At 39.7% G+C, this 15,976-nt stretch overlaps 1 protein-coding gene across 1 annotated transcript; it reads right to left on the reverse strand.

Moving 5' to 3' along the window:
* Positions 1–510: 510 nt before the first annotated feature.
* On the reverse strand, positions 511–15,603 carry LOC143508803 (uncharacterized). Its single transcript, XM_076997423.1, has 5 exons — positions 15,539–15,603; positions 5,195–5,645; positions 2,000–2,139; positions 1,769–1,831; positions 511–1,332 (listed from the first exon to the last, which is right to left on the reverse strand). The coding sequence occupies exons 2-5, from the start codon at positions 5,554–5,556 to the stop codon at positions 551–553; spliced, it is 1,347 nt and encodes a 448-aa protein (XP_076853538.1). The 5' UTR covers positions 5,557–5,645; positions 15,539–15,603; the 3' UTR covers positions 511–550.
* Positions 15,604–15,976: the final 373 nt, after the last annotated feature.

The raw sequence follows: 15,976 nt of genomic DNA on the forward strand, positions 1-15,976 counted from the left end.
GGGTTTTGTAGTTTATTTAGCCTCTTCACTACAGATAAGTGATGGCTGGCCTGTTATCCTATTTTTAAAAGTTGGTGATTGCCAGTTTGCTTTGTTCAAAATGTTAATGAGCTCACAGTTGTATGTTCTTAATTCTATAGCCTGATTTCGGCCAGAACAATTATTTACCCAACGAATGTCGTTCTATTAAAACGCACGTATTTGCATGCTTATGTTTGACAAGCGCAGCCCATCTTTATCAGTTTATTAAAGTGTTTAACGAATGTTGACTTAGTTGTCTGTGCAAATATAATTTTAAAAAATGTATTGTGGAAACCATTCCACAAACTTACCCATGAGGTGACAGACTGTATAGAGCAGTTTGTTTCTTTTTGAATCTCTACTTCAGAGCACTATTTTGTTACTGTTTCCCTCCTGTGAGGGCCAGCATTAAATAAATATTCAATATGAAATAACAGTAGTCACTACAGTACAGTTTGTATTGTTCTATTGTAAAACCTGCGTTTTTATTAAATACCTTCAGCAAAACAAGTCGTCACATCAAAATTGCTCAAGGTGTATTACATGTAGAGGTAAATCGTCCGCAAACACTGCCCCCTTGTGGCAGCACAGAGGAAGCCATTTTGGATCCGATGGGTGGCAGGTTCACCTCAGGCCTATTTAAACACCCTGCCCTCCAGTCCACATGCAACCTGCCATATTGGCTCTCTCCAGTGTGATCCAATGTGTGGCTATTGAGCTGCCAGGGAAGAGGTACAATGTGATGGAACTGCAAGGGACCAATTTCCCTCAAACTAACCTTTTCCAGCACTCTCTGGCCAAGTGACAATCTGCTAGCCTGGACAGGGGGCAGGAAGCAGGGTGTACTTCGACAGACTGGCAGAAGTCTACTAAGACTGTCTTCAACGGCCAACTTACTTGCCTTCTGGGAGCGGAAGCCATGTAGAGAGGTAAGCTGGTGCAGGCTCTCCCTCCAGTCTGGGACTCCCTGGCCTCTCATGGGTTCCAAGCGGAAGCGTTCGAGTCTTGTGGTGGGGGGTAGCTCCACCAGATTGGCCGTGTGCCCACTCTCTGAGCTCATGGCAGAGTCTCCGGGCAGGGGCGCAGACGGCGTGGGAGGGAGCGCCATACACTTCTTGAATTTCTTATAAAGGGCTAGCGTGGTTGGGTCAATCAAGCCCCTGCATTCGTCCTCGGTTACTGACTGTACCACTTCCTTTCTAAGAACTGATATAGGTAGCTGCTTGTGTTTCTTCCTGGCATGATGGACAGGTTTCAGGTGCTCTGTGCCATGGCTTTGAGGAGCATGAAGCTCAGATGCCCTAGCCATCTCTACTCACACAGCAGAAGAGGAGAAAGGAGGGAATTAATATGGATTCAACTAAACTCGTGCACTGTTTCTTCAGATCTTCAACTTCACAATGTGCAAAGCCTCTGCTGTGATTCTATGACATAAAGCTGGCAAAATAAGCAGGAATGCACAAACATTTAAACATAACAAATAATGCCTAGTTGTGTATATGATAGTTATCATACTGCTTTAGCTTTTACCTTAATCAGAGTGAAATATATTTCTAGGCATTTTTTAATGTTCCTGTCAGAAATATTAGGGTTAAAAAAATACAGTAGTTTTTATATCATGACTCCACATTATAGATTTCAATTAAATGATGTATGTAACATTTATCTGCCTTTGAACTGTATACTGTATGTCTGAGTATCAGATCAGATACATGTGAAAAGGTGAATGATGTCTGATCAGGTTTACCTTGTCTTTGCTCTGACATGTCATCGTACTGAGGGACAACATCCAGGCCAGAGAGAACACCATCTAAAATGTGAAATCCCAACAAACAACAGTTTCATGATTAATCTGTTTACACTCTGAACATGTCAGTCAGGAAAAGATTACCATGTGCAGTAAAAGTGTGCTCATTATGATGAACTGTAGATATTAGTCAAGTACCAGAAGGATGTGAAAAGCATGACTATAACTTACTCTTGTCCACCATGGAGGGCCTTGGGCTGTACAGCCTGGTCAGCCTGGGAGTAGATTTGGGAGTTTGTGGTGTAACTGAACTCTGCTGCAGCTGGTGGTCCTCAGTCAGCTGTTTCTCCAGATGTTCTACAAGTTTCTGTCTGAAATTGAATAATCTGTCTGATGATACTGAAAACTTGCTGAAAAATAACAATGTATATGCTAATGAGATTGGAGCATGTTTTTACTTGTATGTGGTGTTTTGTCAGTATAATCATATAATCTGTTTTAACCTCTAGTTTGCAAGCTGTGGTAAAACAAAAGGCTTGTGTACATTACACGGCTTCATTTAGAGTGTAACAACACCATTTGTTGCTGTGCAATATACTGAGTAATGATGTGTACCAACAAATCTCACTACTCACTTTTCCATTATGTACAGTTTCAGCACATTGTTATGCATCGTCACTCAGTATATTACATTGTAAATAATGGTATAGTTACACTGTAAATTCCTTCACTTCCGAATCCCACTGGGAGGACTAAATACTCACTCCTCACTCTTGTACTGTACTATGTACTGTACAATGTGCTGTACTATGTACTGTGACGATGCGAGGAAACTGGATGCCGAGCAGAGCACATCTTTTCAACACGTAACTTATTAATGACACGAGATAAATGAGACGAACGTACGGGACTGAAATCAAACAACAACTGACAAAGAACACAGACAACAGGGCGGACTAAACCACAGAGCTGTAGGAACTAGGACATTCCCAGGAGCGGCCTCCCCTGGGGAGGGTCCACCAACGGACCAGCCTATGACCGCCTCCCTGGGAAGACAAGTGGAAACAAAGACAGGACAAACCCAGGGACAGAAACAGTCACGGGGACTAACACAGGCACATTTATCAACAGGGTCACAAAGGGAAACAGAGGGTTGGGGCACAAACACAGAAACCGACACACATAGGAATAGACAGAGGAGCAGAAATGAAAGGACTCCCAGGACACCATGCAGGGACACCGGTGCCCAGCAGTGGGGCAAGTCCTGCGGGTGCAGCCTCGGGGCGGAGGTTCCCTGGACGCCGTGATCCGTCCGTGGGACGCATGCTGTTTTTTGGGTGTGGCCAAGAGACAAGAGATGACACAAGAGACGAGACAAGAGACAGATGAGAGGGCTGACACAGAAAAACACACACACTCTTAAGAAACACACACACAGATGTAAGCACACGTAGACACAGACAAATGCATACGCCACACGAACACCAGCAAGCCAGAGGGAGGAGTCAGCGGCGGACCGTGATATGTAGGGGAGACCAGGGACAGTTGTAACACCTTTTGTGATTTTTCCAATAAATCAAAAACCATTTACACTGGAATAGCCAATTTGCTGTATTATGAACTTCAATGTGTCAACTACTGAAACAACATATTTAAGTGGGTTTATGAAATATGTACAGGTTGCAAAATTGATTTAAATACAGTCACTCCCTGTCCCGGGGTACAAGGACGGTTGTAACACATGCCAGGGACGGTTGTAACGTCTAAAATGTACATACTTAATCAAATACTCAAAATGAAAAATATTATTTATCATTTATGTTATTGTGACTATTCATTTCAGGCCTAATGATTACTTTCACACCACATGACAACAAAAGGGGAAGGCTCAGGCACCTGTGTTAGAAATTCTGAAACCCTAAAATGGTGAGCACAATAAAAGTCAGAAGCAGTTGGGTAAGATAATAGAATACAATGATTTCTTTACCAAGGTATGGATTAATCCAGAGATCTCAGTTACATACACACAAGGCGTCTGCAAAAGAGAGCTCATTCCCCACTCCGAACTCTCATCTTTTATACTTTTAATCATCAATACACACGGTGTCCACGAGGTGAACATGAGGTGATTAACCAAATGTGATTGGACAATACGTGACATAATTAACACTGATTTGACAGATGCATATGACGCATGCCCCCTCTACGCTCAGCATTCACGTGATGGCATGATAGACTGGGTGTCGCCGTAGTCCCTTCCAAGTGGAGATTAGGTGTCTCCAGCGAGGTCAGTTTAGGAACACCAGAGGAACATCAGATTAGGACTGAGCTGAGGCCGTCCAGAGAGAACACAAACACATCTGAGGCCTACTGAAGCTACGAGGATGGCTTCAGTGGCATGATTAACACATGTATATGTAAAAAGATCTCTAACACCTATATCTAATGTGTTTAATGTATACTAAGAAAGCCTGACATAAATGGAAATCATCAAATTTCCATCACAGACCACACATGGTGTGATGGGGAGGATGCTGCAGGTGGTGTGTAGGATGCCACCGTTGACATAGTGGGTTTTGGAGCTGTAATACATGCAACTGCATTCACTGCAGCTGCAGTGGAAGATGGAACCTGTGGTGTCACTGCTGGCAGTGGGTGATCTGTGACTAGGGATGGTGCAAAGTCGCTGTCATTAAAAATATCTCTTTTAAAAAGCCAAATTCCAGTGCACACAAACCCTGCCTGAATATTTGATGGTGTTGCAGCCAGGGGAAGCGCACTCTTCACAATACTTGGCAGATCATAAATGGTCATTGTCACTGACTACTTGGTTCATGGACGGTTGTAACAAGGCGTTACAATCGTCCCAGTATCACCAGTTATGTTTTCACCTCATGTGAACGAGCCTGACTGCTAGTTGGACACATGTTAATCAATTCTATTTCTAGCTTATAAAACAGTGATTCTAATAATACTTGTTTGGATTCATAGATATTTGATCTCAGGACAGTATGCAAAAAATACCTCTGATAGAAAAGTTAACATCAAAAAAACACTTTTGGTGATTACTTTCTCTGGGAGTTTCAAATGTGGCTCCTTTTTTGTTAGCAAGAAGACAGTCTAACTGAGCATGTGTGCAGTGAGTGTAATCACTCTAGCTTGTTTCTGTTTGGAGGAATTCAAGGTGTTACAACTGTCCCATGTTACAACTGTCCCTGGTCTCCCCTACTAATAATATCAGATTTAATGAACAATTTACACAGACATCCTAAGGCTAACTTTAACAAGCCTTAAGATGACTGTCTAAATAATAAACCCAGAGTATAAGAGGTACCATACAGATTAAACAATTCAGTTGAGAAGGTTATATGATAAGTGCTCGCTATATTTTGTTGATGCCATTTCAGTGTGAGCTGCTTCACTTGCCTTGCAGGAGTGTCTTCAGTGTTACGTAGGTGACTCAGCAGAGCCCCCTTGTGCTTGATGCCGTAGGTCTGCACCATGATGTCTCGCGCCACCTGCCGCAGGTCCTGCACAGAGACCCTGTGAACTTGGGCTTTGGTGGTGATGCTGACACATCTGTGTAAGTGCTTGCTCTCAAAGTGCCCACAAATATCCTGGAGAGTTTCAACATCTGATGAGTCCTCTGTTTCTTGTGGCTCTTGTTTTCCAAGCCAGTTTCTGATCACGGAGTTAGGGACAAACCCATCAGGAGCAACTGGCCAATGTAATGTCACAGACTCCACATCAGGTTTCTGTCCTGGGGTTTCACATTGGTTCTGGTCCATGCTTCCTGGCTCTGGTTCTCCTCTGGTGGCAATCTGTCCCTCAGTCTCAACTTTAAGAACTGGTGAAGTATAAAAACCTAAAATAGAAGCTACAATAAGGTAAAAAAAAAGAAGATACAAACCATGGTATTACCCAGTGATAACAGTAATAAAAGATCATTTCTTCTAATAATGATCTTTAATTGTGTCCCTGTCCTCCTCTTCCACAGAACAGTGGCTGACCTATGAGGCACGCTGGAAATAACCACTGTTGTATAAAGTATTAGACACCCATACTTGAGTAAAAGTACTCAAGTACTCTAAGGAGAACATGGATGAGATCAGAAAATCATTCAACTTCATGTCGGCCGAGCTAACCAAGTTGGCTTCACAACAAGAAAAATTAATCGGATTGATGGATGAGGTAAAGGCACTAAAACTGATGGTGCAGGAGAGAGACAGTAGGATATTAGAACTGGAGAAACGAGTGGATGATATGGAGCAATACTCAAGAAGATTGTAATAATATCTATGTAAGTAATAATATCTGGATTGAAAACAAGACACAGGACATATGCTAGAGTTGCTTCAGCTGAAACAACAACAGAGGATGCACCACGAGGTGAGATACAAACACTGGAGCAACAAGTCGTGTCTTTTTTACAAAGTAAAGACATTAACATTCAAAAAGAAACTATATCAGTCTGTCACAGCCTGCCCAGCAGGGCAGATGAACCAACAATTGTAATCAGATTCATCAGCAGAAAGATGAAAGATGAACTCTTGATACAAGCAAGGAAATTAAAGGGAACAAAAGTATATATAAATGAACATTTAACAAAAAAGAATGCAAACATTGCACAAGAGGCAAGGTAATTAAAAAACAAAAACGAATTTGGGCTACTTTCAGAAACTGAAATGTTTGTATTAAAGCAGGAGAACGAGCACAAAACAAAATAATAAAAGAGAAAAAAGAGTTAGATGAGTTCAGGAAGGGACAAACAACACAATGACAAAGCATTTAGGAACAAAAAAACAACACAAAGTTATTCAAATAAACTATCATAGACACAGATATCCAAAATATGGAATGTGACGATACAGAAATCAAAATATATAATTCAGATAATATTGTAGATGTAATTTTTTTCCAGGAATTAAACAATGTGATTATTATAATGAGGAACAATTTAACAATGATAAAAAGTTAGTTGGAGCGCTGTTAATAATTCATTTTAATAGTAGAAGTTTGAATGCAAATTTATCTAAAATAAAAGACTATTTAAAACAATTACAGAGAATGTTCAGTGTTATAGCCATTTCAGAAACATGGCTCAATGATGAAAATATACAAAGTATTGAAATAGAAGGATATGGACTGTACTACATGAATAGAGGTAATAAAAGAGGTGGAGTCGTCGCACTGTTTGTAAATACTGAAATAAAATGTTAAATTAAAGATAAAATGTCAACAGCTGTTGACGATCAAATGGAAATAATCACATTGAAATCATAAGTGAGATCTCAAAAAATATAATAATTGTAAGGTTGGGTGCAGGCGGAATGACGAGGCACTATAAGTCCAGCTCAACACAGCAACGTCACGTTTATTTTGACACACGATTGATAGCGCAGCGCACATATAACAAACACACTCACGTGTGAGACTCAGACAAAGACGAGCACTGGACACTTCGTGAACGCACATTAAATAGACAAACCACATAAACCCCGAGTAATGACGAGACGAACCACAGGTGAGACGAATTAACACATTCGGACATATCCACACCCACGAGGATACACAGACGACGTAGACGACATAAACACACGCCCAAAGGGGAGGGGTCAGGGGCTGTACCGTGACAATACAGTTGTGTTTATCGGCCACCAGGCTCAAATATTGAAATATTCTCTAATAAAATCATGGAGCTCTTTGAAATGAGCTCTTTTTTTGTGCAGTGAGTTCAACATTGACCTTGGGAACCAAATTGATACCAGTAATATGTTTATTAATACAATGTAGCCTATAGTTTGGGTCTTTATCCATTAATATTAAAACCAACAAGAATTACAACATTTACTGCTACAATAATTGATAATATATTTACTAATGTAAGAGATGGAGAAGTGTTGAGTGGACTTTTAACAACTGATGTAAGTGATCATCTACCAGTTTTTACTGTTTATAAAAATTATCAATGTAAAGGGTCTATAACTACAACAAAAAATAAAAGGTTTAATACATCAAAACATACTTTGGATAAATTGAAAGACGATTTAAATAAACAAGACTGGAAAGATGTATATGTTAATTATGTTAACAAAGCATATGATGCATTTATGCAAAAAATACAAAATACTTTGGAAGTTTTGTATGAAAAACATTGTATGGAAAATGTTGCCAAGAAAGATGTTGTGGACAAGCCATGGATGACCAAAGGGTTGAGAAATGCCTGTAAAAAGAATGCTTTGTATTCATCCTTTTTTAAATTAAGAACAAAAGAAGCAGAAGACAGATACAAGAAATATAAAAATAAATTGGTATGGATTATAAGAAAACATAAGAAAGAAAGAATAGTAACTTATTCAGCAAAAGTAATGATGATACAAAAACATGGGGAATAATAAATAGTGTCTTAAAATATCTAGTTATTTGGAAAATAGAAAACAGTTTGTACAAATACATGATGTAAGATCTGAACTCTGTGGAATAACATGTGGAGTTCTTCAGGGATCCGTACTTGGACCAAAATTGTTTATCCTATATGTGAATGACTTCAATTCAATGTCAATGTGTCTGGGCTCTTTAAATGCATATTATTCGCTGATGATACAACATTCTTTTGTTTGGGTAAAGACATTGAACAAATGTTAGAGAAAATGAAAACAGAATTTGTGAAAATACAAAACTGGTTTAAATTAAACAAATTATCATTAAACTTGGATAAAACTAATTATATGATATTTACAAAAAGACAAAGAACTGTTAATATTCCGTTTAGAGTTGGGGGTGTAGAAATAAACAGAGTCAGTGAGGTAAAGTTTTTGGGTGTTACTATAGATGAGAAACTGACATGGAAACCTCATATAAATAACCTAAGAATATAACTAGCTAAATCTATTGCATTGCTTTATAAAGTAAGAGACTTGTTTAATGATAAAGTTTTGTATATGTTATACAACACATTAATTGTTCCACACTTGGTCTACTGTGTTGAGGTATGGGGTAAAGCATGTAAGACTATTACACATCCTGTTTATGTTTTGCAAAAAAAAAAGCTGTAAGAGTTATCAATCGAAGAAATTACCATTATCCATCTAATATATTATTTTGTAAATTGAAATTATTGAAATTTTATGATTTGGTTGATTATAACATACATATCATATAACACCTCAATCCAATGAGGGAGATTATGGAATGATCTGGAAGATGATGTTAAAAGTGCCAAATCACTGTACACTTTAAGAGAATGATAAAGGCTCGACTTTTTAAAAAATATGAAACAATATGATCTGTATACACATGATTTGTCGTTCTAGAAAGATCTGATGCTTTTTGTTTTGTTGACTGAAGATTATTGTGTTTGAGTTTATATTTGAGGAAAAAAGGGGCAGACATTATAAGATTTTTTCTTCTCTCTGCCACCTTTCATTTCATTTGTGTTTTCTTTTTATTGTACATAGAATTATTTGTCTTTTTAAGAAATGAATAAAGTTTTGAAACGAAACGAAACGATGTATTGCAAGTAGTTTATTCTAAAATGTATTACTCAAGTACTGAAAGTAAAAAGTACAAGTATTGTGTTTTGAATTAATTAAAGAAAGCCTTCAAAGTTTGATTATCAATTGTTTTTATATATCTCTTACCAGTGGCGTGCACAGACATTTTGGGGGGCAAGTGCTCGGGGGGGATGGGGGGGGGGGGGTGAATGGCTCTTTTTTAGCGCACGTGGAGAACTTAATTATAAAAAAAATTACAAGCACGTGTTGAATGAAATTTGACATTTTATTTGTAACATTCTCTAAACGTGAGTTTTCAATGGAGAAAAGTCACGCAGCCAACTGATAAAATTCATATCCAATATTAATAGAGTCATGTCCTTCAGTTAACTTCTGTTTACCCTCCACTGTCTGCAGGCCTTGTTGCATATATTTTGCAATTAGTAAATCAATATAGGCCTACAATTAAGACAGTAAAAAGACCAAAAAGTAGGAGAAGGAGTTATAGGCTACTGAGTGTCATTACATGAATGCAGATGGGCATTTTTCACAGGTAATGGGGAACTTCCCGTTTCTTCTTTCACAAACGATTGTGTTAATTTATGTTGCCTAACAAAACCTATACAACAGAAGATGTTCAGCTTAATACATAGATTTGCAAACTCTACCTTAATGATTTGTATTGGTTTGGTGCTGTATCAGACATTTTACTGCACAAGAAAATGATTTCACGTTGGGCTTAGAGGGCAAACGGTAGATTTTACTTGATGTGTGACCTGGCTGGTGGGGACGGGAGAAGAAGTCTATCTGTGACCGTGCGTGCTGTGCTGAAGACGCTTCCTTCACCTCGCTGAACTGAACTGCTGCTGCAGCCCATCTGGTGTTAAAGGAAGAGAGAGGTCGGGTGTGTGCGAGGTCGTGGCTCATTTCAGGGCATTGTTTTTAATCGCTCAGGTTTTCAAAAGATCATTTCAACCGACCTCAGTAAAATGATAATAAAAAAAACGAAGTTTCAAAAGGGCACTTTCGTTGATAAAGGGCAGAGTTGGTGGTGCTTTACCTGATGTCTATGTGTGCACGCCACTGTCTCTTACAAATCAAAGATGTCAAAGACCACAAATACAAGTGTCCTGGTACTTCTGTATGTACAAACAAGTAGCAACTTAAAAAACAAAACTTGGCTTAACACTTCGTACACAAAAAACAGATAACCTATGTCCCGCTACGTCGTAGGTTTGACGCAAAAGTACAAGTTCGCCTTAGCTGAGAAAACTGAGGTGTATTTTGGACGTAAAATCCGTCCGTCGGATTCTAAGGATGGGCCTACTGCCCTGCGTTTACACCAAATAAATGCCCTTACCCTATAAAACACTACACTATAAAAAATGTATAAAATGTATAAAAATGATTAGTCAGCATGAAAAGAGACACTGCTTACTGTTGCTAAAAACACAACATCGCCTTTATGATTGCCAGCTAATTGAATACTGCAGCATAGGCCCGTGTTGAAAAAATCGATTTTCCGATTCAGAATCGATTCACATATGATGATCTGATAATCGATTCGTACGTCCAAAGATCGATTTTTTTGTTAACTTTTACCCCCGCCTCGTCACTGAATTCACGCAGGCGCGCTCGGTCTAACTAACTGTAAAACAACATGGCGTCGACAGTGACGGTAACGACGATAGTCAAATCGGCAATCTAAAAACAGAAGGACAGTTTATCCAGTGTCAGTGACTATTTACAGTTAGTCCATGTCACTGACAGTTTACCCAGTGTTTTTACAGTTTAAAAAAGTAAAAAATGCTCTTGTAACGTTGGGCGCAAGGCGATGGACGAGACAGAATCCTTTGCACTTTCCAAATCGTTACGTTTATTACATTTACCGAAGCGCAGACAGCGCACATAAAACACGTTTACATAGAACATGTGTGACTCAAACAACGACGAGCACAGGACGCTGCGCGAGCGCAAATTAAATAGACAAACCATATCAACCCCACGTGATGACGAGACGAGCCACAGGTGAGGATTATCACAGACGCAGACAACGTTAACACACACCCAACAGGGAGGGGTCGGGACCGTAACGTGACAGTTATGTTCTTATAATCTCACTTTAAAGAAAAATACTCGTTTACATTTTATACTTTCAGTTTATTAAGTGTGAGCACTTTAAAAATAAAAATGCATTTGGTAGCAACAGCTTTTGGGTGACTTCTTAATTATTTCAATCATAATAATAATGCACTGGTTAGTGTCCCAGTAGGAGTCCACTGTTGCAGATATAGACACCTCAAAGATGCCCTCTGTTTATTGTCCTGGATTACCTTTCTTGAAGGTAAATTTATGATGACCCTTTTCACCAGTCTTCCAGCCATCAGTAACTACCAACTATCAGTAACTATTTGCTGATTAATATTGATATAATACTAGTTTTAACATGTTGCTTCTGTACATAGTCAGGAAACAGCTCAAATACATTTTTAATAACACTAAACCCTGAATTGGATCGTATCAGATCGAATCGATTAAATCTAAACTAACTAGCGCTTACTGACAGCTAAAGCTGGAGTTTCTTCTGTGCGTTATATTTATAACTTACATTGGTGTGTTTCTTCAAGTTCGAAGGTGAATTTTTGAAGGCCAATATTTCACCCTCTTTAGTGCAGAGATGGCACTTCATCCTATAGGAATTTACTTTCACTCCAGCAAACGCAAACACTGTCTCTAGGGCCAGGGTGGTCTCCTTCCTCACCGCCACGATCACTCGATTTTGAAGGTGCCAATATATGTACATTAAAACGCCAACAAGCTTATACAGCACTTGTGCTGCTCTTAGGCTGTTGCCAAACACGGTACCATCTCTTTAATGAGATAAAAAGCGAATTATTTGGAATAATTTCGAGTATATTGTGTATTTGTATAAATATGTAAATTAAGCTGAAGGTGCTGGAAAATAATGAAAAATCGCACAACCTGCAAGACCTCGCGACGCGACCGCGATTGCGTCATTTTTGCCGCGAGGACCCTTGCGGCAGTCACAGTTGAGTGATTCTCAACTGGTGGGTCGTGGACATGTTCTGGGTGGGTCGCGGACATCTTGTTAAAAAAAGTACTCTTCTGATTTTGTACTCGTCTTTTATCTTGAAAAAAAAACAGAGGCACATGCCACAGCTCCAGACAGCGACTAAAATGGTCGCAATCGCGGCCATAAATATTAATTTGTGAGTAATAAAATTATTTCACTCGCCAGTGGTGACAGGTGATACAAGAGCATTATTTTTTTATGGGTGAAGATTTTTTGTCATTGGAAAAATATCCACAATTTTCTTTTGAGGTTGTATTTTAAAAGTTAACCGATATGTTGTAGTTCCCACCATGGACGTAATTTTGATTTCAAAAGTGGGGGGGACATGGATTCGTCGCTATTTAAATATTTGATTTTAACCGTAAAAACTGGGGGGGACCAAAACCGGCTTTTGAAAAAGTGGGGGGGACATGTCCCCCCCGTCCACCCCCAAATTACGTCCGTGGTTCCCACTGTCATGTTCACTCTGCCCATCAACAAATGCGGGAATCACCAGCGTGACTCGCAAAGCAGCGGAGCCGAGCTGAAACTTTAGCACTAAGCGTTAGCTTGATGAAAATAGCGAAGCCAAAAATATTGGATTTTTTCACACAGTCTACATTTCTTTCGGATCATAAGAGGACACACTCATTTATAACTTTACATAGTTTTAAGTTAATTTTAATGGGATCAAAAGTCACTCATACATACTAGGAACTGGTAAAGTTCGTTTCACGTTCGCATATTCGGAATTATTTCTTCAATACCTTTAAGTTAAAAGTGCCAAAATATGCAAATTTCTATTTCTGGCACCCAAGACAAATATCTACAACTTTGTTTACGTCGGGAATATAGGCTATGTATTTTAGAAACATGTTATTATAGGGCTTGAAAAGCCCTATATTGTTATTCTTATAGGGCTTGAAAAGCCCTATATTGTTATTCCTTTTTTCATTTTCTCCAAATTTCTGCAATTAATGCGGCCCGAACCGCTTAACGTACAGACTCCGTTCGAACTGCGTTTCGAAGGTCTCGGCTCTGTGTGGTGTGCTATCCGTTTTTGGAGTCGATTAGAGTTATAGATTTTAATAGAATTGAGTTTAAAAATGAAAAATGGCCCTATATTAAAATGAATGGTGGAATGTTCAGAATTTCAAATCTACACTGCCAGTTAGAGTGTGAGCTGGCATGAAAAATGATCAAAACTTTCTTTGATAAACTGCTGTAAAATCCTTACACCTTGACCTAGAAGCTCCATTTAAACTTTAAATGGGAGAGAAACTTGTCCTTTCTGGTACGCCGAGATATCTAATCATTTGATGAATTAGTTTTAGAGTTATGAGCATTTGTTTGGCACTAGACACAGAAAACTGCCTCATTGGCCCCCATATAAATGTATGAGAATGAGAATCAGCTTTGTTGAGATTTTTGTGTGTTTTTAACTTGACATAAATCAGTCCTTTTTGGGTCAAACCACACCAAAATATATCACAATCATCAGCAAGGGGTCCTCTCTCACACAATCTCTTCGGTGAAGCGATAAGTTAAATGGGTCCCGAACTACGACCGTTTGTTCAGAGGGTGCAAATCACATAAAACAAGGCTCCTCCACTCAGAGTGGCAGAGACAGAGTGTCAGTTATTTTTGAATGTCTCTCCCCCTCCCCCACACACGCACGCGCACACACCTGCATCTCTCTCATACCCACTCCACACAGTCAAACACATATACACCACACAGACACACACACATACATACATACATGCAGATGGGGCAGAAGGAGCAGATGGAGCAGAGGGTCAGCTAGAGCAGAGGGGCAGATGGGGCAAATGGGGCAGATGGGGCATATGTAGCAGAGGGGCAGATGGAACAGAGGGGCAGCTGGAGCAGAGGGGCAGCTGGAGCAGAGGGGCAGATGGGGCAGATGGAGAAGAGGGGCAGGTGGAGCAGAGGGGCAGATGAGGGTGAGGGGCAAATGGGGCAGATAGAGCAGATGGGGCAGAGGGACAGATGGGGCAAAGGGGCAGATGGGGCAGATAGAGCAGAGGGCCGTATGGGGCAGATGGAGCAGAGGGGCAAATGGGACAGATAGAGCAGAGGGGCAGATGGAGTAGATGGGGCAGATGGAGTAGATGGGGCAGATGGAGCATATACACCATATACACTACATGCACACACACAGACTTGCATCTCTTTTCAAGCACTATGTATTTCCTTCAGGAAATGCATGTCTAGTTTTAAATATTCTCCTGTCACCGCTGCAACGTCTAAAACTGGGCGTAGGCGATCTCACGAGGAGCAATTTGAATTTCAAACATGTTTGATATTCTTGCGACGCTGCGATTTCTGATCGGAAGTTGGTCGTGAGGTGTGAATCGCTCCTCGTTTACCTGTGTAAACTATACGATGCACGACACGCGATTGAGCCGAAACTCGGCCCGATCGCAAAAATAGTCGCGCGAGTGAAAAATCGGCTGAAAATGGGCCAAAAATCGCACAGTGTACGCCCAGCTTAAGGCAACGTCTACAAATGACCTTAACACGGACGCAAGTGGAGGTCGTAAAGGCCCCAGAGCACTGCGCACTCCGTTTTTTGCAATAATTTCAATAACTTTTAAACATTCCATCTAAGACCACCAAAGAAGTTGGATTACATTAAGTTCAGCTTTAATAACAACCTACAACTAAAAGATGGGTATTTATACCTTGCACCAATGTGTGGTGGTCAGTTTTTGTCAAATATTTCAATAGCTTTTAAACGGTCCATCATAATTCCACAAAACAAGGTTGTTGATTAGGATGCACTTAATGTACTATAACTTGTTTTATATGCTCTTATGATGGACATTTTAAAAGCTATTGAAACATTTGACAAAATGTGCACTTAATATTTATACAACTTGTTTTTATCTTATGAAGAATCGTTTAAAAAATGTTTAAATCTTTGCAGAAAAACAGAGTGCGCAGTGCTCTGGGGCATTTACGACCGCCACTTTTGTCCATGTTAAGGTCATTTGTAGATGGTAGTACATTTAAAATGTCTAATTCTGAATATGAGAACATGAAGCCAACTTAACCACAGTTACAAGGACGAGAGACATCAGTCATGTTGGACGACAGAGATCCTAAATAACAGCTGACCTGATGTGAGTGTTGCAATGCTTATTAGTTTATATTATGGCACCTAGAAAAAGTTATTGGCACCTGATTTTTTCCTTTTAGGACCTTCTGGCTCCTTGAGTAATTTTTTTGTCTGTAGCCCAGCATGCGAACCATCTTGTTGCCATGGTAACCACCATTTGTTTACCCTTTTAATTTGTTATAACATTTGTACTGTATAAAACTGGGTCGCGACTTATACACGGTCTATGCTTCAAGTACATTTCGTTCAATTCGCTAAACTACGAACTAGCTAGCACAATTTGCTAACCTGAGAGGATTTAAAGTAGTTACTTGGATCCGCATGATGATGACCGGATTTTTCTCCGGTCGCGCCGTCTAAGCGAGGTCAGTGATCAAGCGCGCTGTAATAAATCGCTGTTTTCATCGGTTTCTAGGAGCTTCTTCCCAGAGTTTTGGTAATATGGCGTAATTGAATGTCCGCTTTCTCTCATCCCGTTAGAAGAATTCGCATTTCGCGCT

This window comes from Brachyhypopomus gauderio, chromosome 2 (assembly GCF_052324685.1).
Source record: "Brachyhypopomus gauderio isolate BG-103 chromosome 2, BGAUD_0.2, whole genome shotgun sequence".
Taxonomy (NCBI): Eukaryota; Metazoa; Chordata; class Actinopteri; order Gymnotiformes; family Hypopomidae; genus Brachyhypopomus; species Brachyhypopomus gauderio.